Genomic DNA, 22,497 nt, shown 5'->3' with positions numbered 1-22,497 from the left:
CTCACGAATGCAAATACTCTAATATGACCACCTTGATTAAACAATAAATAATGAAACATATCCTGACGGGTAATTTTATCTTGGAGCCTCTAGATTCTTAACGAAATCCATCTCAATATTGCTTAATATAGCCATAAGAGAAAGCTAATTTAACTTGACTCCAACACATGCTTTATTTTACCCTATCTGCATAAATAAGGTGTGCTCACAATTTGAAAACATGAAGGAATGTGAAGATTAAGTTCAGCCTCAGCTCGTGAAAAAAAAAAAATGCTTCAAATAGACTCATCCTCTTAATCGAAATACCACAAGCTGGTACTAGACAGAGGAAATGCTGCACACACACCACATCTTAACACTGATTTTGCCAAATACTTTACACTTGAAAATGGCACCAATATTGCATTTGATGATCACAATTTCAAAATATGACACTGGGTGTTACTTAGAGCAAGAGCATGAAGAGAAGCAGAGGGCATCTATGTGGAAATCCGTGGCTAAGTCCTGCCACGTGTCCATTCTCACTTCAGTTTCTCCAGAGTGAGCAACTTTTCTCCTTTATCTTCTTGTCCCCACCAAGCACAAAAAAATGACATATGGAAACTCCTTGAGGAAGGGTAAGATTGGTGAAGATTCAAGTGCCCAGTCAACCCTTTCTAAGAACTACTTAGTCCATGGCATTTGATGACCTAAGAGGCTTAGCAGCAGGTTGGCTGACTGTGTGATGAATTACTTGCACACAAAGTAAAGTCAGCCCTAGTTTTATACATTGGGAGGATAGCACTTTAGTTTTGAGTTCATACTATGAGTCTCAAGCCCTCATTATGTTTATAGACAAGCTTCCAAATAGTTCTGTGGCATTTGTCTCTTTCTGTAATCCAAACAAGTTGTGACAGCGTGAGACTGTCAGTGGAAACACTAAACCAAGGGGAAACTGTAAGTGTAATAATATGCCTATGGGATACATAACAAGATGAGTCAATAGGTCGGGTTGCATTTGTAACTTTTATCACCTCTGCATCATTTATTCAACCTATAAATATTTTCTGAAAACCTTGTATTTGCAAGACATTATAGTAAAGTATTAAAATTTATTGAAGGTGCACAACTTGGTGGTTTTCTCTATGTACCGAAATGATTACTACAGCCAAGAAAATTAACAGAGCCCTTCAATCACATAGCTCATACAGTTACTACCCTATATAGTTTGTTGGGGCTGCTGCCAGTGGACTTGAAAGCTACGCTTTTGGCAAATTTCAAACACACAGTCCAGTGTTATTAACTACAGGCACCACGGTATATCCATAAAATCTCTGCTCCATTTGTGTGCTTTCTTTCCCCCGGTGTGGGTGCCACAGCATCAGAGGGAAGAGTTTGTGTGTCTGTCTCCCTTGCTAACCTGTAAGCTGCTTTAAGGCGGGCACGGGATCACAATGCTGTGTGTGTGATCAACATGTACCAATATCTAACGTAGTCACTACAGACTTTGAATTTAAATTCAGGAAACCTTTGATCCTACTCTTCTTAACCCTTTGCTAAAGTGTTTCTTTCTTTAGATATGACTCATGTGAATATGCTAGCTGGACATAATAAGAAGTGATAATTTCATGCTAACTACTATAGTTCCTCTAACATTAACAAGATTTCATATTTGTGGATGAAATGGGGTTCAAGTAGGGCTAAAATACTTAACAAAGAAAAAAACACAGAATGTCTAGTCAAATGTAGATGAACAGAAACCAATTTGTCACGTAGGGAGCAGCCTACCTATGAGTTCATCTTTGGTTGGTTTTTACTTCATGACAATGCAAAAAGCCATAAGCACTCCGTAGAAAGTATACCTTTAGGGGCTTTTCCGGGAGGAGAAATAATTGGTATGGTGCTTTCTTGGTATGCAAGGAAGCAGCAGCGAATTAGACCACTTAGCCAAATGATCACTAGGGAATATATAGAGTACTGTGTTGATAGCCTACGACATTCAGCAGGGTAGAGGTATTAGGTGCGTTTCATTTACAATATCTTCATCTTGTGATGGACTCATCAGAGTAGAGCATCATAGTAAACTGAGGAGTGTCTGGACAATTATATTTCAAGTGTTAGATTTATGTAACATCGGGTGACCTACTTTAAGAAAATAAGATGAGGGAGGGCAAGGTGAAATGTTTCCTAGCAATGTTTTATTTTGCAGAAAAGTTACTGTCTGAAAAGAACTCCCAGGAGCTATACCTGCTGTGATGAAGAGGCTCACCACACGTTTTCCATAAGTACTGATGGGTGGGTGGTGGCATTGTGGTTTGAGCACTGCATGGAGGAGGTAGAAGTAGGAATGCGTTCCATGAAATTAAGACTCCTGAAATGCATGTGACAGAATCCCATAGATGTCATAGTCACACAGTACAGGCTCTCATAAACTCCCTACAATGTCCACTCTCTGGTTAGTACATCATTGAAGCCTCCCAGCTGAGATCTTGTGGGCAGTCGTAGGTCTAATTTACTTAAACCTACATATTGGGCAATTTTCACATTATGAGAAAAACTACAGCAAGCCCTGGATTCTCTAGCAGATTTATGACATGTGAAGTGAAAATAAATACCAAATCCAACGATCAATTATAAATAGTATGATAATTATACCTTCAACTTGTACAGCACTTTAAATTTAATCAAAGCACTTTTCTGTCCATTATCTCATGTGATCGTTAGTGTGGTATTTATTAGAGATGAGAGAGTGGAACGTCTGCTCAATCCATTGTTACAGACAATTTGCAACTTCTGATACCATCAATTTGAAACCACAAATGGGAATAGACTCATCTCCTTTTGCTTCTTCTCAGATCTGTCAGTCCATCTATTAGTTGTGGGCTTTCTCTAAAGTCCTTTTTGTGTGATTAGTCCTAGATTTTCCATTAACATTACTAGAATATTCTACTTCTGACCCATGTGGTGGATTATGCTAATCTAAGGTAAGAGTTTTAAATAAGAGTAAATCAAAAGCAAACAAAAAGTTTTTACGATGAACCATGTTCAGTCTTAGAACTGTCTGCTGCCCTAAGTTAATGTCTGATAAACAGCAGGAGCTCAGTGATCTCTGAATGAATGAATGAATGAATGAATGAATGAATGAATGAAGCTGTGAATGAGTGAAGGAACAAGGAACAAAGAACAGAAGTCCACTTTGGCCTTACAGATGGCACCAGCCCAGTGGAGACAGCTTTTGGAAAGCTTCACTCACCGAGATCACCACATCTGGGGCCAGAGCTATCCAGAAACTATTTAATACCACTCCACGTGGGGAAAGACACTGCCTTGTACTTATGTCATTATGAAACGGATATCTCACAGTGATGGTCAAGAATCCAGCCTTATTATTAACCACCAAGGCCAACTCTGAAGAAATGCATTCTTTTCTCTCAGATAAATTTTTAGATGCGGTCAAAATCTACTTCCTTTCATCCAATATTCAGTAAAGAAAATATAAAGCCCAGAGATCCCCCAATTAGTTCCAATAGCCTCTATGCCTATGGGCAAAACCAAGGAAGGAGTGGAAGACTCATTTCTCTTGGGAAGGTGTAGTGATTTCAGTGGTTGGGAACATGTTTGTTTAAATCACCGTCTTACATTAATACCATTTTCCCTCCATCGGCTGCTAATTCTTAAGCTTCCCATGTAGAATGAAGACAGGTCTGATGTGGCTCTAACCAAAGCCAGAATTTCTCTTTGCTATGTGCTAAATGACTGAATGTAGGAAGAAAAATGTCCTCAACTTTCATTCCAAATGACTGTCATGTCATGGGTTTTACTCATTTGCTATTTACCTAGTGACCAGTTGGGGCAACCAGTATTTCATGTGTGCACCCCATGGCCCGCATGAAGCCAGCTACAAGTACATCTTGTATCTTCAGATGTGCCCTGCGATGCTATCATTATTCTTGATAGCGCAGATGAAGAAACTGAGGTGAAAACAGTTTAGCAAACAGGTCTAACTTCATATTACTCAGTCATGGTGAAGAAAGGAGCTGAAATAATCTGTAAAGACAAAAATCTGTGACTTTGATCTCCCTACTTGGGAACTGGGGACTGGGCCATAAGGAGTGTGTGAGGAACAAAGTTACTTTGTGGGGCGTAAGCTGTCCCAGGCCAGCTGGTGTGTTCCTGGTGAGGAGGTCCAGAGCCATAAGCACTGGCCACACAAGACCTGAGCCTTTCCAGATTTCACACAGACATTGTAAAAGCATTATTTGGAATGAAAACATGTGCATGGAGTCTGGCCATGGAATCTCTTTAACCAGTGCGCTACAGGGCACACTCTTTGCATGTAACTTTTAAAAATGGCCTCATTTATGCCACGGTAGTCATTAAGTGTGGTGTCAAGGTGCCTTATGCTTATTATCAAGGAGTGATTTTTCCCAGAAATATATTTTTAATCAAGTGCTATACTATTAGAGAGTGAAAAGGGGGGGGGGAGAAAATGGGCAAATTTCAGAATTTGCCCATTTCAGAATTCTTCTATGACAAGCTTAATAAAAATGCAGGAGGGTGGGGTGAGCCAATAAAATTCAGAGAAAAAATAGTAACCAGAGATAGTGAAGCTACTTGGGACATGTAGAAATTCTCTACCTTAAGGGAACATGTCCAAATATACAACATATAAAAGCACATATTACAAGACAAAATTGAGGCACTTAGTATTGCAAAGCTATCAGTGTTTGCAGGAAGAAAGAGAGATGGAGAAGAAAATGTGAAGGATAAACAAAGAGTGTTGAAAGGGCTCTAGAGAGCTCAATTTGTACTTTTTCAAACTAATAAGGCTGGAGTACTCAGGAAAATAAAGCTACAGACACAAGAACATTTCCCAAATCAGCTCTGTTTTCTCTCCCCCCTTGTTTCAGAGCGAAATGCTCTCCCAGTACCCACAGAATAGTTTTAGGGCTGTCTGACTATGACCATGTGTGGTTCTGCAAAATAAATCCTTATTTGAAAAATAATATAGAGGTCAAGATGAAATAACTACAGTGTGGTAGAGAATTATTAGGCCCCTCAGCCCAGATCTGCATGCAGTAGTTAAAGGATTAATGAAACTTTTATTGAATTGTCTTGCACCTCAACCTAAATGGAGCAATGGGACTCAATGGAATCCAATCAAATAACAATAGCTAATATTTATGGAGCACTTTAAAGCAGCTGGGTATGTTCCTCAGGGTTTTCCATATGAAGCTCTCACTTTTTGGAGACCACCAATGCTTCCAGAATAACTTATCTCAAGTCACATATGTAATAAGAGATCAATTTGGGTGTGAGTCCAGGTATCAGGCCCAGAGCCCCTTTCTCTAGAAGGCAGGCCAATGGGAAGTGTTGGAAGCAAGATGGAATTTTATTAGTTATATCACTTTTCTTCAAACTTCAGATGCTGACCAAACAGATTTTAATGAATGTTCTGTCCTGTTCTTTTGTCCCCAAAATACAGCACCCACATATGCTTAGCCTTTTCTTTCCATTTTGCATATTTCCTCTTCCTACTTATGCCTTGTTCAGAGGGTTTCTCTATACAGCAAAGCCAGGATTGAAACTCAACACTTGGTGTTGAACTCTTGTGTCCCTTCTCTGATACCATTCAGCTTCCTGGGCTTTCTAGCGCCAGCCTGGCACTGGCCTCAGTAAAATTCCTCCACACATCTCTCCCCACAAGAAAATGTTTCCTGAATGAATTGTGAATGAGGCCCTGCCTAGGACTATGACCCATGAGGGCTTAGACATTGCTTCAGCCTGCCAAGGGGGCTACCAGCAGAACGGCACTCAGATGGTTGGTTATAACAGTCATAGAAGAGATTAGTGGGAGGCACAGTTCTGGTACATGCCTAGAAGAAACAAAGGAAAATCAGTATTCTGCTTACAATGAGCACTGAGCCATCCACTTCACTGGAGCATGCTCCCATCTACCAAGATGAAGAGAGGAACCAGTAGCTCATGGTGCTGGGTTTAGAACTGCAATGCCAATGAGCAGAGGATGAGCAGCGGGTACACTTGAGGTACTTCCTCCTGGGCTTCCACTATCTCTTCTTTTGAATAAAGGTACAATGATTGTTTGAGACCTTATGTGTGCTACCAAAAATGTGTATATTAATGAAGTTATTTGGTTTCCCTTAGCAACAAGGTGATCTAAGGATGAGATGTGTGGGTTAGTGAAAGTTTGTGGGCCAGCTGCCTTTGTAGTCAAAAAGCTTGAGGCCCAGTGATTCCCAGCATCCAGCTGCGACCAAGTTTCTATTTCAGAAGAGACTTTTCATCTCTGCAGGTCTTTATTGACCTGCTGACAATGAGCAAATATCCACCCATGGCCCCCTTCCCCTGAGATTCCAACTAGTCCAGGTTGTTACCTTCCTGACACTGTTACCTTCTCCAGCCACCACACCATGTCCTGATGTTCCCCAAGGAAGGGACAGACAAATGACCTTAGGCACATGTGGCCCAATTCCTGACCCAGCTCAGTATCCCAGTCCATTCTTCTGCTCCTCATAGTAGCACCATGGTCTCATGAGAAGACTTCAGTAGTCTCCATCTGAACCAACATTGCCAGTCATATCCCACCTGGGGGTCTGAGCAGGCGGAGATCAAAGCCCTGCGGGCTGGAGCTGAGAGAGCTGGAGTACCAAGGAGCTTTCAAATGGAAGGAGCAATGAATCTTTCAAAGCGTAATTATTTCCTGAATTATTATGCCACTGGGATTTTTGTCAATGAGAGTAGATCATAACCCAGCCTAAAGTTTATTTGGGGTCACCAGCTATGGATAAAGTTCCTCCAGTATTAAAAAGTCCAAAACAGCGCAGTAAAAAATGGTTCTGCTAACCTTCTATTTAGTAAGATATGCTTTACACAAAATGTTCATTCATTCATTCATTCATTCATTCATTCATTCATTCATTCATGTATGTATTCATTCACCAAATATTTATTGAGCACTGTTACATCTAGTCATGTATTCATCTAAGAATTCAGCAATTAACAAAGCCCCATCCACACACAGATAGGATTTTAATGAGTGACAGGAAATAAGTAAATAAGCAAACACATTACCAGATTTACAGCATCTTAGAGACAGGTGATCTTAGAATTGAAAGGAACCTCTAAAGACATACAGGGGGAGGGGAAGACATGGTTTTATTCTAGGAAGGGAGGGGACAACCTCCTGTAGAATATTTGTTACTTAGCATGCAGGAAATTTTTAAAAATTAAAATCTAATAGGCAACTGTTAAGTTTCCTCCTCACAAACACGAATGCTGCAGCTCCCCACGAGGCACTGTGGGAGCTCGAGCTGTGGGCTCTGGGCCAGTGGGCATTTTCCAGACTGGCACAGCCTGTCTGAGCCACGAACGGGTTATGGTGGTAGCCTGTGCTCAGAGCTGCATAAGCAGGGCAAGAAGGGCATTCTAAGCGAGCTTCCTGTCGCCCAGTCCTTCGCTGTCACTCAGCTGTCACTCGCCCGCAGATCAGCGGCGTGTGCTCATCATGGGCTGTCAGCGAGGCAGCAAAGGAGGCTCCGCTCCACACTGTCAATCATCTTTGTTTCTCTTTTCCACTCCAGCAATGTTTTGGCTCCGAGAAAAAAAGAAACCTGGGCACCAATGGCTCAGTGGAGGGCATTTGCTCCTGTGCCTGTATCGGAGATCTCACCCAGGAGCTGAGAGTGCCTCATCTGACACGATGTCAGGGCCAAGGGGGATAGAGGAAGAGCTAGAGCCTGCTTCATTAGGACAGACCTTAAAAATCATAATTTCAGTTGCCTGTGCAGACCCAGGCAGGTTCCTGAACTGGCAGAGCCTAAGGACATAAGACGAAGGTAAGTTGAAATTATCTGAGCTATAGTATCTCAAAAAATAAACAAATAAATAAACCAATAAGCAAGCCAAGGTGACTCAGAGGGTGGAGGACTGCCTGGTGAGAAATTATTCACTGCATCACAGCATTTTGGGAAGGGAGCACCTACTCTCTGTTGTGTGCATTTCTGTCCCGAGACTTCTGAAACACTGCCCTGGGGGCTGAGGTGTTTGGGGCGTACACACACAGAGAAGCAAGGATCCTATAAAGTGCTTTACCAGGGCCAGTGACTGGACTCATTTTCCTGAATGTAGAGACACCCAACACATTGTCTGACATGCTACACTCTCCTCTCACCCAGTGTGATGGTTAGAAATGTCCCGTACCTTTGAAGTCCACAATGCACAAATCAAAATGGAAATCTAAACCACACCCGCAGCAACCAGCTTCGTTCGGCTAGCAAGTCCTCATGGCCTGAGCTCCCACTTTGCCACTATTAAGAACTCACCACATGCATGTATTAGCATAATTAATCAAGTAATCATGCAACAGATTCAGAGAGTGCTAAATTGTCCAAAGCCCGTTCAAATGAAAAAAAAAATAATAAAAGTGATTCCCTAGTAACTTAGAAATAAATTCAGCAAGCCTCAGAGCTTTTAATCACGTTTATTAAGAGCCCTGATACTTATCAATCGCAAGTGCTCTGGGTGGACTCATTCATGCAGTGGCAAGTTCCGTTTTCATCTCCAGGTTTGCGAGAGGGTCTGTGCTTTTCCCCCTGTCAGATCCTTTGGTATGTGCAACACTGATTTCTGAAAACACATCTCTCTCTGATCTAACCGGACACTAATTGCTTGGGTGCTGATAGATCTGCGCCTCTTGATCTGCTAGCACAACTAGCAAATCTGATTTCTGACAAGTTGCCTGAACCTAATCAGGACAGATCAGCTGTTACCCAAGGTGCCGCAGGCTGTAATTTGAGGATCTTTACAGAGTTATCACTCGCCGCAAAGACAAGGAACTCTAATTCTGTCAACACTAATCTCAAACTGTACATTCAAAGGGGCTGTGGCTTCTCCCTTCTCCCCAAAAAGACAGCACTTGTCAGAATAAATACCTGAAGCAATTGATGAGACGGAGTTAGAAAGATGGGGCTGATAAAGTGTTGGGGAGAATTTTTATTTCTTAGAAACCTTCACAACCGGAACTTTGGGTGTCAAGTGTGAACCATAAAGAATAAGAGAAGGTCACAGAGACAAGAAGCAGGAAAACTTTCCACCACTCTGCTCCAACTTATTATTGGGCGAATCAGTTCATATTTGTTCCACTCTAAACAGGCAAGTGCCCGAACAGTCTTAGCCTCCAAGGAAATCAGTCTGAACCAACTCGGGCTGCCACCAGGTGACAGCAGCTTGACAGAAAGCAAGAACATTGTCAAGAGTAGAGGTATTATTGTCAGACTGTCAGCGTTGAGCTCCTCTCTGAGGCCACTGTGGTTTTCTTATAGGCACAGAAAGAAAGGAATATTTAAAGAAAAATAAACGTCTTTCTTACTGTATCGCTTTGGTCCATCTTCCAAACAAAATGAAAGGGTTAATGTGGCATCATCTTCAAAAAATTCAGTGGCAAACGCATCCCACCAGAGGTTGTCACTATCCTGCAAAGAGACAGATCATTTATTTAACAGGCAAGAGTAGAAAAGAGCTCAAAGAGGACAAGAGAAAGGGAAAGAAAGAAACCCTTCCCCCCCACCCCGTGCATTACTTAGTACATCTGTGTGTGTTTTCTGGGACTGAGTGGGTGGCTATGTAGTCACTCTTCAAATTAATGATGTCAAATGGGGACAGAATTTGAGCTTAATGGGGAATACCAACCGAATGAATGTTAATTCTTGAGGAGATGTTTGAGGAGAGTTAATAACTGTACTGCACAACACAAAGTGATGATTTTTAGTCATAGAATTTGCATTTAGTGTAAAATACATTCAAAGTGTATTTTTTTTTCTCACTTGATACTTCCTTAAGAGTCCATTTTTACCAACAGTCTTAGTGCTAGGCTAATGAGGGTAATTTTTTAACACATAGTTTAATGAAAAAGGGATGTTCTTAGCTATACCCGATGTGAGTATTCTTACAAAAGACATAGATATTTCTTCAGATATATTTATAATTATACATACACTCACACATATGCGTTTGTGCATAGCTAACTGTCATATGCATATAGACTGTTCTGGAAGTGTTTTTAAACATAATGAACAGCCATAAGTTTGTTGTTAAAGCAATTATCAGAAACACAAAAATTTGACAGAAAGAAGGCCATTGCCCTGAACTCTGTTTGTCTTGGGTTGAGTGTTTCTCTTGCTCATCCAGAAAACACTTTGGAAGAGATCCAGTAGAACCAGTTACAAGCCTTGCTCATGGGAGGGAGCAGGGCAACCCGTAACAGTGAATAAGAAGGGCGTGCGGTGTACTGCATAATGGGCGAAACGTACCCCAATCTCATCCTCTGTTGGGAGCTCAATTTGCCCCCAGATTCTTAAGCACAACACTTCTCAAAAGAATTGCTAGTTCATGCCAGCACTGAGAGCAAGATGCTTCCCAGCTGCCTGTCAGATGGGAAGGGGGACTGTAGGAGCATCGTCATTCCCCACTCAATAGTCCCCAGCACTGGGACCCTGGCCAAGATACAGCAGGCCTCTCTGCTGCCCATTAAGTTGTTCTGCTTATGACAACATTAAGTTGTTGTCGCTGGCAGGCTGCAGGAATGTGCCTTCAGTCCCAGCAAGAATAATTAAGGAGGCACAGAAGATTGAAGCTGTCCTTTTCTTCAAAAAGGAAGAAGCTCAGACAAATGAATTTTTGTATCTCTCTTTCTTGGGCTGCCTCCCATCAGCTTCACCAAAAGCCAGTACTTCTCTTAGTAAAAGAGAATAAATACAAAAACCAGCCAAGGGCAACAAACAGGTCCACATACAAACTACCACCTTTCTTTTCTTTCAGAAGCAATTTTTTTTTATTGAATACTTACTGTGTGCAGGACACAAAATATATGGCTGATGGAGAGATTGGTCTCTGCCTTCAAAAAGCCCAAAGCTCCCTAGCAGAAGACAGTCAAGTGAGCAATTTCAGGCAGCTCTGCTCCAACTCTTGGGTCCACAGCATGCAAACTCCATGCTTGGGCAGCTGCCAGAGATTTTAGAAAATTCAGCATGCTTGGAAGTGGAAGAATCAGGGAAAGAAACCCTACTTAGGAGTTTGGATACGTTGGTTCATTTGACTTCAAATTGCTACACAGATGGAAAAGGAACCACAGTTATTGAGTCTTTATCACATGCCAAGCCCTTTCTAGCTATTTGCTGTGTATTTTCCCACTCAGTCCACACTACTAACCAGTTCCTGGATTTCATATTTGATTTTATGTCAGCACAAATACCAGCTTCCTGTGAGCAGGAACTTGGTTCCCCTGTTTCTGTTTTTACAGTGGTGCACAGCTCATGGCATACTCCAAAAAAGCAATCCACTAAAGCAAAGAAGCTGCAATTGCTTAAACTACCACTTCTATGGTAAATGTCATTTATTCAAGTAAATTCAGCTGACAGAAAATGAGGATGGGATAAAGCTCAGACCACAGGACGTCCTAGGTCTGTGCCTTGTAACGTTCTGGGAAGTCGCCTGCCATCACCTAACTCTGAAAGTCCTAGAAAGCAAGAGGCAGGGCTTAATAAAAAGGAGAGATCCAAACAGGAACATGTTAAGTTCCTTGCTCTGCTCTGCAGATCTGTCACAGGCTCATGCCCAGGAGAATGTCTGGTATAAGTTGCTTGTGTAATTTGATCCCATGGGTGACACTGCCTCTTCCCAGCTATGGGCCCTTGGACAACTTATTTTACTTCCTAACCTTATTTCCTTACTCAGAAGTTGAAAATAGCAAGAAGAACAACAACAATAATAACAACCATCTAGCAGGGTAGATGAAGGATTAAATAAGTTATTGGGTATAAAGTACCCAGCAGATTGCTCAGAATGCAGTGAAAAATCAATAAAAAGTCTCTTCTCTAGCTCTATCGACCATCTCTAATATCATTTCTTGTGCAAGAGGCAGTCCATGTTCTGAAGAACTGAATAATAAAAAAAAAAAATACTCTTTGTGAAACAACCTGTTTGTAGATCATGCACTTTCAGCTTTCTCTATCACTCTAACTGCTTCAACCATTTGCCTGGGAACCAGATCTGCCTACCACATAATCCCAACCTGAGCAGAAGAGTGTAAGCTCTCCTGCCTGGCCCATTAGTTGGAGGCCCCCGGACTGGGTCAGGTCTCCACCTCCATTTTCTTATAATCTAACTCTTGATCTCTGGCTCCTCTGCTGGATAATGAACTCTAAAAAAGGCAAAAAGCCTTGGGAAACTCAAGCTGATTGGAGGTCAGTAAGAGAAAATCAAAGACCCTGGCTAAAATGACGTGTTAGGATTGTCTTTGGGCAGCCTCATCAGTTCCACAGGGCTCACAGTTGTGAGTTTTGGCAGAAGCTGCAACAAAGCTTCATGAGGATCGAAGATGAGTGGCTCAATGTCATTTGATTCAAACTAAGTACAATAGAACAAGTGCTGAGTCAATAGCGCAGGAGACTGCAGGGTAGGTTTGCCATTAGGAAACTACAGACACAGAAACAATTGGCTGCGATCACAATCTTGGAAGAACATCTCCAAAATCAAAATGTATTGAAGTTCATAGAGCCAGGCACATCATAGGCAGGTAAAATATTTTTGGCTGGCCAGCTGAATGAATGAGATTCCTTATATATTGTCACAAATCCAGCTCAGAAAAGTCACTCTACAAAATTGTCCAGTTGATCCCACATTGTCTCTTGGCTGATTAAGTTAAAACTGGCATTAAAATTACTTTGCTACATTTTAAATATAATTAACTCCTCCCACTCACTCACACACAGATAAAGCTTTTGAATTAGTCCTTCATTATGAGAGGATGAATGGTTATGTGGGAAAGGATCAAGAGAGGCAGAGTTTGAAGAAGCGAATTACTAAATGTTGAAGCCGGGCCAGGCTTGTAGACTGTACGTGAAAGAAGCTGATCATGAAAAGAGCACACATGCAGGGGTCGTTGTGGTAGAGATGGAACCCATTACCCAGTACAGCAAGGAAGAGGTGATGAAAGTTACACGCTAGTGAAACAGTTCCCATCCACAGTTCTGCTTCACAAGTGACTTCCTCCTTTAGATTGAAGACCACAAGAGCTAGAGGAAGCAGGTGGTTGGCATTGGTTCAGGAACATTCTACCTCAGGAAATTTCTCCTTCCCAAACTTTTAGGAGTTTGCACTCTTTCTCCACATAGGTTTTCTGATGATGAACTTCCTCTTTGAACACTTCTTGCTTCTATTTTGCCACCTAGTATATTTTTTGGGATCACGCAGGCAATTTTGTAGAATCAATTTGCATAATGAAGAACCTAGGCCTTTAAGGAATGGCTGGAACACAGCCCAAGGTTCTAGTGAACCAAATAAGGAATTCCTGAAGAAGACCTAACCACTCACTCCGGTGGGAACTCTGTTCTTAGCCACACAATCACCTCCTAAGATGTGGACAATGAAATGAACAAGTCTCACCATTTTCCAATTTGTCACTGAGTCATCCAGGAAGCATCTCCTTCAGGACGCTTCCAGCGCTCTTCCTGGACACAGGCAAGAAAGTGAAAGAGGCCATGGAATACCAAAGGCACTGCATTAATCAAGTTTCTGCAGTTCTATGGGGAGGCTGGAAGTTTCAACTCCTCAATGTAAACTTAGGGTCAACAGGAGGAACATGGTGGAAGGAGGAAATTCTAAGTTCTTCTTTTGAATCAGGAGCTGGGCCACACTCAGAAAGCTGACCAGTAGGAGACTGCATAAGCCAATCTATGGAGGAGGTTTAAAGGCCAGAATACAAAAGAGAAATTCAACAGGTCTGATGACCCCTTGCATTTGGAGGGAGAGCTTGATACTATTGATAGCTTTTACTTCCCACAGTTATCTCAAGTTGGCCCATGTGGAAATCAAAAGGAAATGCACTGAGACTGACCAGTCAGTCAAGATCAACTTTTTGGGACTCTTGAGTAACCGTCATGGTACGTCCCTGCAATTCAACTGTGAGCCAGGTCCCATTCCCAGCTGTGTGGCACACCCATACACACCTGGTCTAGCAAATGCAAAATGCTGGTTCATGGTTCTTCTACCACCTTCCAGTTTAGAAAAGCTCACACACTATACCTTCATTAGAATGCATATGCAATTATAACTGAGTCACAACCCTGTAATGTACAGTTATCTGCCATCAAGACTGCTGTGTCACACTGAATTGCTTAAGGACAGGACATGGGGACCATGTGTCTCTCGCTCCTCAGAGGAATTCACCACCCAAGCAAGAACCAAGAAAATGGAATGAATGAGAGAGAGGCCAGGCCCACACAGTGATGCTTCCCCTAATATGAAGGAATCTGAAAGTCTAAACCGGGAACTCAGGGACAGGGAAAGTATTCAAGCAAAGAGCTCAGCATCACACCACCGGGTCTCAATCCCATTAGTGAGTGTCCTGGACATGCAGGTCAGATGCTCAAGTTGAAGCAGAAGTGCTGAAACGACCTCTCTCCCACAGCCACACCACACAGGAGCATTTTACTGTTGTCCTTTTCAGTGACACTTTGGTTAAGATTCTGGTAGATCTTCACCATACTCTACGTAATCCAGGTTTTACTTCTTTCATATTTAAAAACAGAGGCTAGTGTTATAAAAATCTATGCTTTGTTATCTCATAAAATCACTTGGATCTTCCCAGCCAATCTTCTAATTTATATAACACAATATTCCATTTACATATAATTCTGTTTGCTTTAATCCTTTATTTAAATGATATATGGAGCCGGGGAGATGGCTCAGTGAAATAAGTGCTTCCCTGGCAAGCGCAAGGGCCTGAGTTCAATCCCTGGTTCTGCAATAAATAAATAAATAAATAAATAAAAATGATATAGCGCATTATGTTCCATTTTAACATGATTTTTAATTCAACTTTTTGCTACTTAATTTTTTACAGTACTAGGGATCCAAAGCATGGTATTGATCATGCTAAATCAGTGCTCTTCTACTGAGCTGTCCTGCAAGACTCAACGTTGTATTTAGAGACCTATTTTATGCATTGAGATCTCTTCTTTTCTTATCTAAACTAGGCAGTATTGCATTAAATGAGCGTCACACACTCTACTTAAATATTATGTTGCTAATAAACTCTAGTTCCCAATTATTTGTGCCATTACAACAATGCTGTGGTAAGACCCTTGACCATGGATCTTATTGTGCATAGGGGTCAAGGAGATAGGTCAGCAGCATAAGCACCTGCTTGGCAAGTACAAGGCTATGAGTTTGATCTCCAGTACCAAAAAATAGTATTCCTCTTAGGCATGGTCTTAAAGTGACTAGCCTAGACTTGGGGTGCATACTTGACGATACTTTGGCTCTTTCATTAGGAGGATTCTGGATTTCCACATTAAAAATTTGTGATCTAACTGACACCTGGGTAGAAAAGAAAACACAAGATACTTTGTGTGATATATTCTCAGTAGCAGGAATCACAAAATTGTAAGGCAGATTCTGATTCTACTAGGAGAAGGATGAGCACATACAGGTCCTCAGATGGTGTAACAATAAAATATTTGCAATAATAAAAATTTGGGGCCGGGGAGATGGCTCACTAGAATAAGAACTTCCTTGGCAAGCACAAGGGCCTGAGTTCAATCCCCAGTTCCGCAAAAATAAAAAAAAATAAAAAATAAAAATAAATAATAAAAATTTAAGTGCCTTTCTCTTAAAGGAGAACAGTATGGCTGGGGTTTCTTCACCAACAAAAGGACTATTTCTTGACAAGAAGCAAGAAACAATGCACAGATTCATGGTGGTCCCCACAATGGCATCAACAGTGCCCCTGAAATCAGCACTCCAATTTGTGTGCAGGTCTAGCTCTGTCCCGTCCACCTTGTCATGAGGCTTCGGATCCAAGACACGTTTTCCTCCCATCCCTACAGCCACTGAGTATCTGAAGCTCACGCCCATGGTTATTGCTCTGGGAATATTAATAAGAAAAAAGTGGATTCTTTTCCTAAACAGGAAAGCAACAATGGCACACTGCAATCTGTAGGTAAATAAACATGGAATTAACTCAGCCTGCACACAGGCAGGGAAGACAATTCATACATATTTTAATTAGGTAAAAACACTATTGAAGCTTCTCCTTCTGTCTGTGATTAGAATCCATGGTCCTTTGTCCCTCACACAGGTGAGACCAAGATCTGCCAACAGCCAAATTATCTCGCAGGATGGGAGAGATACTCTTGTCAAATAGCAGAAGAGAGTCTTAATTATATTTAAAAAATCTATAAAGGCATTTTGCTTCCATCCTGAATTCTCCCCTGTTCCCAATCCTGTCCCTCTCCACTAAAAAACAGGATCCTGGTGCCGGGGCTGCCCCCCGGCATCTTTAACTTAAGCACTGACAGGTTATGTGGGATTTTTGCCAGAGTAATTATTTTTCAATTCAACAATAATGAGAAATTACCATGGCAACCACTTGTCACATGGCGCATAGACACCCCCTCCAAAGAATGAACCATCCTTATAGCATCTATTCCTTCTAAATGTATTTTTTAATTGAAACAAATTTAAACAGGTCAACATAGAGAGCATTTTGAAGAGGTCTGAAAGCTAGGAGGTGGGCACGGCATTGACTCATGCTGTGTCTGGTGGATCCAGAAAATAAGGCTGCCTCACAAGATTGCCCTTTGTCCACGTGCGCGTGGACAACACTTGGCTAATTTATGTCCTACAACTTTGGTCACTCCTCTCTCACATGTGTCCGTTAATCCCTCTCAGGAGACACTGAGGAAACAATGGCTGTGCCTTGAATAACAGGCGGAAACACACCTGGCCACGCATGCTCCTGCTAAATTTCTTTGCCTGCCACATCTGTATTTTGACACGGGAGATAGCAAAGAACTCAAATCTCTTGCGTTCTGCTGTTCCTTTTGCTAGAGTCCCCTAACAAGGCAGGAAATAAGGAACAAACACAGGTCATTCATTTTCTGAAGTATAGATTACTTTGCTTCTTTTATCTCTAGCCACCTTTTCTCTAAGCCTGGCAGTCTTACACAAAACCATGTTCATTCTGCAGCCCTCACACTGAATACCAATAATCAAGAGTCACATTACACCTGCTTGGTACCAGTCACGGTTCTGCACTCTGTCCATAAATCCTCACAGTGCCCTTATGTGAGAAGTCTTGCTACTAACCCCATTCTATAGAGGAGAGAAAGAAGGTGCTGAGAAGTTCAACATTTGTTTAAGTTTCCCTAGCTGTTTTGGCTGAAGAGAAAGAGTTCAAATTCAAAAGAATCTGGTTCCTAAGTTTGGACTCCTAACCAGTCAGTCCACTGTGATATTTCTTTGTCCCCAAAAATAGCCTTCAACATATTTGTCTTGTTCTTTCAACAACCACTGGATGCTAAATGTGATGAAATTCTGAGGCTCCCCCTTCTGAACAGTACCCAAATCAGGGCTTCCTACCACACTTGTGGATACTACAAGGAGACACAGAAATAAAAATAATAAAGCACAACCATTTGCTCTTGCCAGCTCATAATTGCAAAGGCATATAATGGACATATGGAAAGAATTTTAAATCCTCTGCTTTTTATTTATCTTTATGCAATTTTTAAAAATATCTCATGTGCTATGGACTGAATTTTTCTTCTCAAATTCTCAAAAGTGATTTTGTTTATTCTCTGCTAAATTGCATTTTATTTAACAGTAAATGTTAGTTATCATCTTAACAGAAATTCTAAAACGGCATGTTACCAAGATAGTAAATTGTATGTCTTGACAGCGCAACACAGGATTTCACTCACAATTCAAGGCTTTCCTCATAGAAAGTGCTTGCTATATTTTACTCCCTAGTGCAAGTGCTGCCTTGGGAAAGAGGCATATTAAAACAGCACAAAGACAAGACTTGGCATCTAACAGATGAGATCGAGCTCTTCAGCAAAGGAAGCATCAGTACTTTTTCCCCAAACACTAGAGAAATTCATATATTTCTATCTCCATCTTCAGCCACTGAATCACTAATTAATTGTGTGCATTCTAAAGAGAAATGCTATTTAGATTAGCCTAAAAGAGACTAACATACATACACACATAGATCTATCTGTCTGTGTATCTCTCTCTCTCTCTCTCTCTTTCTCTCTCTCTCTCTTTCTCTCTCTCTCTCTCTCTCTGGTGTGTGTGTGTCTATCTATCTATCTATCTATCTATCTATCTATCTATCTATCTGGTGTGTGTGTGTGTGTGTGTGTGTGTGTGTGTGTGTGTGTGTGTGTGTGAAGGTCTCCAAAACTGAGCTACTTGCCCCTGGACTTACCATAGTTATCATAGTTATAATGAGATATTAACTTGTCTTTTTAAAAATTTGGATTCCTGTCAATTTTATTAACTCTATACCTATGTCTTGTGCATTTACATGCACAACACTTAATACACAGCAAGTGTGCAAAAGTCATTACTGTTATTTGCATTTATGATGCAATATTTTCTAGTCTTTCCAGCAACTTTTTCAGGTCAGGACTTTTATCATGACAATTTAAATGGGGGAAAGTAAGGTCCTTATGATTAGGAAACTTGTTTTAGGTCATGAGCTAAGTGTCAACATTGAGATTTGCTCCTTCAGTGATTCCTAAGCTTTTGTTTTCACCCATGAAGCTTCACTTGCTGAGTAATCTATAGTATTCTGTTGTGAAGGAAGAATGACCTTTTCTGTAGAAGTAAATCTCCTATTTTATACAAGAACATGGAGACAATCTGACATATCAAAACCAGTGTACAGGGTACCCTGTGTGAGACCTCTTTGGAATTACATCGTGAGGCACTGTTCTGAACACACAGTGCTTGCTGGTGGCAGTTCTATGTCAAGGAGCATCAAAGCTCAGATTACATCACCCCATGGAGGTGTGAGAGGTCCTGGGGTAAGGTCATGGGAGGAAGCAGAGACTCATATATCTTGGAGAAAAGCTCACCATAAAATCTGCACCGATTTTCTATTCCAACATGAGTGCAACAGACAAGAAAACATCCTGGAAAAACTTGCAAGACACAAATGCTTGTTTTTCTGACCCACCCTATTGCATCTGAATAGTGGATTAAATTACAGAAATAATTTCACAATTCCCCACTTAAAAGTTGGAGGACAGTGCCAGGAAGATACTCAAAAACTCATGTTTTATCCCCTTCTTATTTGGGAAGAGAGAAAAAAAGATTTTGTTCACAAAGATAAATATAAGAAACTCAACATATCTTAATGGAGGTTGACTGTTCCCATCTTCTTTTCTGTTTATGGGTCTGTTTGCCAGGAGACTTAAATTCCCTGAAATGTGTCAATGGCATTTAAGTTTTTATCAGAGCTCCCAGACTCTCCAGGAAGCCAGGATTGTGGCTCCAGCTGCCTCACTACCCTCCTCACATCTTAACCAGTGAGCGATTTTAGACCCCACATGGACAACACCATCTCCACCCTTCTCTGACCCTGTTGCCCCTGGACTTTTCCATCTCAGTATGATTCCAGTTTCCAGTTGCTTGGGCCAACGTTTCGGGATGCATTCTTGATTCCTCTCTTCTTCCAACCCCACAGTTCTGACTTGCCAGTGAATCTCATGAATTACCTTCCAACCCACAAATCGAAACCCACATACCTCTCTTTCCTTCTTCCTCCACTGCTGCCCTGCACCTTTGGTGATTCTAGCATAGACAAGGATAATTTGTCTTAACTCATTTCTGTGCCAGCACCCCTGAGTCCCTGTAACTGTGCTCGGCAGAGAACCCTGAATGATCTTCCACAGCAATGACCATCAGACTGTACACCACCATCCTGTGACCTCCCATGGCTCTTACCATTGCTTCCTGTCCTGGAGCATGCAGCCCCGGTCGCTGGAGCTTTCTCTCTCTGTTCCTTTTACTCTCAGCACGGCTTGCAGACCTAGGATCTTGCTACAAAGACCTTCCTGTTCCAGAGCCACACTCAGTCCTGCCACTGGCACAGGGAGCCAGCTGATATTTTACTGTTCAGTGTGTGTCTTCTGTCTCCTGGATGTGTCATTGTCATTCAGATCTCAGCTTCCTTAGCACCCTAGGTTGCTAGGTCTCCAGAAGTCAACTTGCTGTATCACTTCAGACCCTGTTATCCTCCAGGAAAGCCCTGAACTCCATTTTGTTTGAGTGGTCTTCTGGAATATAAGATCTTACTTTCTGCTTTACACAAATAATTGCCTGAATAAATGGATATACACAAAAGTAGTAAACAGACAAAAATAAGAAAAGATAAACCTATGAAGATCACATTAATCTCTCTCTCTCTCTCTCTCTCTCTCTCTCTCTCTCTCTCTCTCTCTCTCTTTTCTACAGGGCAGCCATTCCCAGACCCAAACTTGGCAGAGCCCAGATGACCATGACTATATAATGGAGTACCAGGAACTTTCCAGAATCTTTATTCAGTTTAATTTTTAAAAGAAATGCATGCCATGAATTAAAAGCATTAAAAATATTCATGCCCTCTGACTCAGTAATTCTATTTCTGGGAATCAATCCAAAGGACATAATCCAAAAATATGTAAATGCTTTAAACAAAAAATTACTCACCACAGGAGCATTCATACTAGGAAAAATCAAGAAACTAGGAACAATGTGCTCAGCCTCAGTAGTGAAATGATTTAAAAAACTATACATCCACTAGAAAGAAAATAGAAATCTTTAAGGGTAATGCTTCCGGGTGGTGATGACACAGAAGCCTTCTCATGTTCTACTGTAGAATGAAGAAGGTGGCTCAGCAAGCCGAGAGGTAGGACAGAATGGGGGGCAGGGAAACAGAGGCCCCGTGGGAGAGGAGTCTAGGATGGAGAAAGCATTGCCGGGCAGTAGGTCAGGGTGAGTTACTTGACCAGTAGTGTTGAGACAGCTGGCTTTTCAAATAGCAAAAGTAAATAAATCTAACTACATTTTAATAAAATAAAACATAAATTCTTTATGAATTAAACACATAAACAAAGAAAATCAAAATGTTTGAACTACTAGAAGAAAAGAGGGCAGGTTATCTGTCTTTCTGAATTCAGAACATGGAGAAATTTGGTAAACACACCAGGGGGTCACATCATCTGAGAGATAAATAATTCCTTTGAATACATCAACATATAAATATTTCAGGTGACAGAAGGCTGTATGTGCAATGTTTCAGTGAAAGTGATGAACTGCGAGATTGAGATGTACCATAAATAGCAAACTGCTATAAATAAAAATTAATATAGCATAAAAGAAGAAAGATAAGGAAGTACCATTCCTAGAAAATAAAGCAAAATGGTCAATAAATTGATGGAAAGATGCTCCACTTCATTTGTTATCAGGAAAAAGTAAATTAAACCAAACCTTTGCACACACAAGGAAACAAGGATTCTTGTAAACTGTCCCTGGTGTTCACCAGTACCTTAAAGATCCCAAGAAACTGCAAGGTCAAATTATAGCTGAGGAATCTGCCTTTGTCAGCCATCTCTGTTCTAAGCACCACCACAGCTTGGTAAGGGTTGCTCTTGAATTGGTGTGCCTTCTGTTGAACAGTCCCTGTCACCTAAATCCTTCCACCCTTCCCTCCAATCTGTGTTCACTCCTCAAGGAGTGAACACAGATTGTCCTACAGCCAAGCAGACCTGGAAATCCGCAGAAAGTCTTCATGTTCTGATCTATGACTTCATACCTTTTGAGTAAACGAGAACCTTGTGGTGAACACTCTTGCAATACTACATTTAAGACCCTAAGTTACATTCTGTCCACTTACCACATGTCTGTACCTACTGGTCTCCGCGCCCCATGGGTGGAGACTTTGTCTTCTTGGGGTTGTTTTTGTGTTTCCAAAGCCTACCTGGCACACATGTAGTGTGTAGTTATTATGAATGGAACACTGCTTTATCTACATCAGGCTTTTAAATAACATCAGACAAATACTATTATTATCCTCACTTACTGCGGGGGAGGGAACAAAGCCCAGAGAGGCTACTCAGTTCTCTCCAGTCTGAACTGAGAGGACACAGCAGAGTCAGTGTTCAAACCTGTGCAAGTCAGCTCTAGACCATGTTCTTCTAATGGGTGTGTGTGTGTGCGCGCGTGCGTGTGTGTTGAGGGAAACAGAGAGAAATGGCTGTGAAAAAAACACCTAATAATACAAGATCATGTACATGTGTTCCTAAATGTTCATAGTTTAATTCTTTGTGAAAAGTATACACATTATTTATTTAGAAATATATCTTGGTCTTAACCATCCAAAAGAAAACTATAAAAACAAAGTATAAAAAGTCAAGCCATATTAACATGCTGAGCTGTAAAAGACTCAAGTCAACAACTTCTGACACTGCCAGTCCTATGGATAATCCACTACTATTATGGACTACTGGACTATATTGGGTTATTTTGCTGAATTCATGCACCTACAATATTTAAATGGCAATGGAATACCCATCTCTGACAAAACAAGAGGGGAAACAAAGGAAGGACCATTTTGTGTCTGTATATACAAAATAGTTAGGATAGATATACAGCTACTTTCTCTTAATTCAA

At 41.2% G+C, this 22,497-nt stretch overlaps 1 protein-coding gene across 10 annotated transcripts in view; it reads right to left on the bottom strand.

Moving 5' to 3' along the window:
- Positions 1-22,497, bottom strand: part of Ldb2 (LIM domain binding 2) — a 380,985-nt gene that overhangs the window by 230,902 nt on the left and 127,586 nt on the right. For all 10 annotated transcript variants that reach the window (XM_004624550.3, XM_004624549.2, XM_004624552.2 and 7 more), the window contains exon 2: positions 9,368-9,470. In XM_004624550.3, the coding sequence (XP_004624607.1) occupies positions 9,368-9,470 (103 nt within the window). The remainder of the gene's footprint in view (positions 1-9,367; positions 9,471-22,497) is intronic.

This window comes from Octodon degus, unplaced genomic scaffold (assembly GCF_000260255.1).
Source record: "Octodon degus isolate 3935 unplaced genomic scaffold, OctDeg1.0 scaffold00006, whole genome shotgun sequence".
NCBI classification, from domain to species: domain Eukaryota; kingdom Metazoa; phylum Chordata; class Mammalia; order Rodentia; family Octodontidae; genus Octodon; species Octodon degus.
Note: the sequence above shows the minus strand (reverse complement) of the source record. Positions and strands in the feature narration are given on the sequence as shown.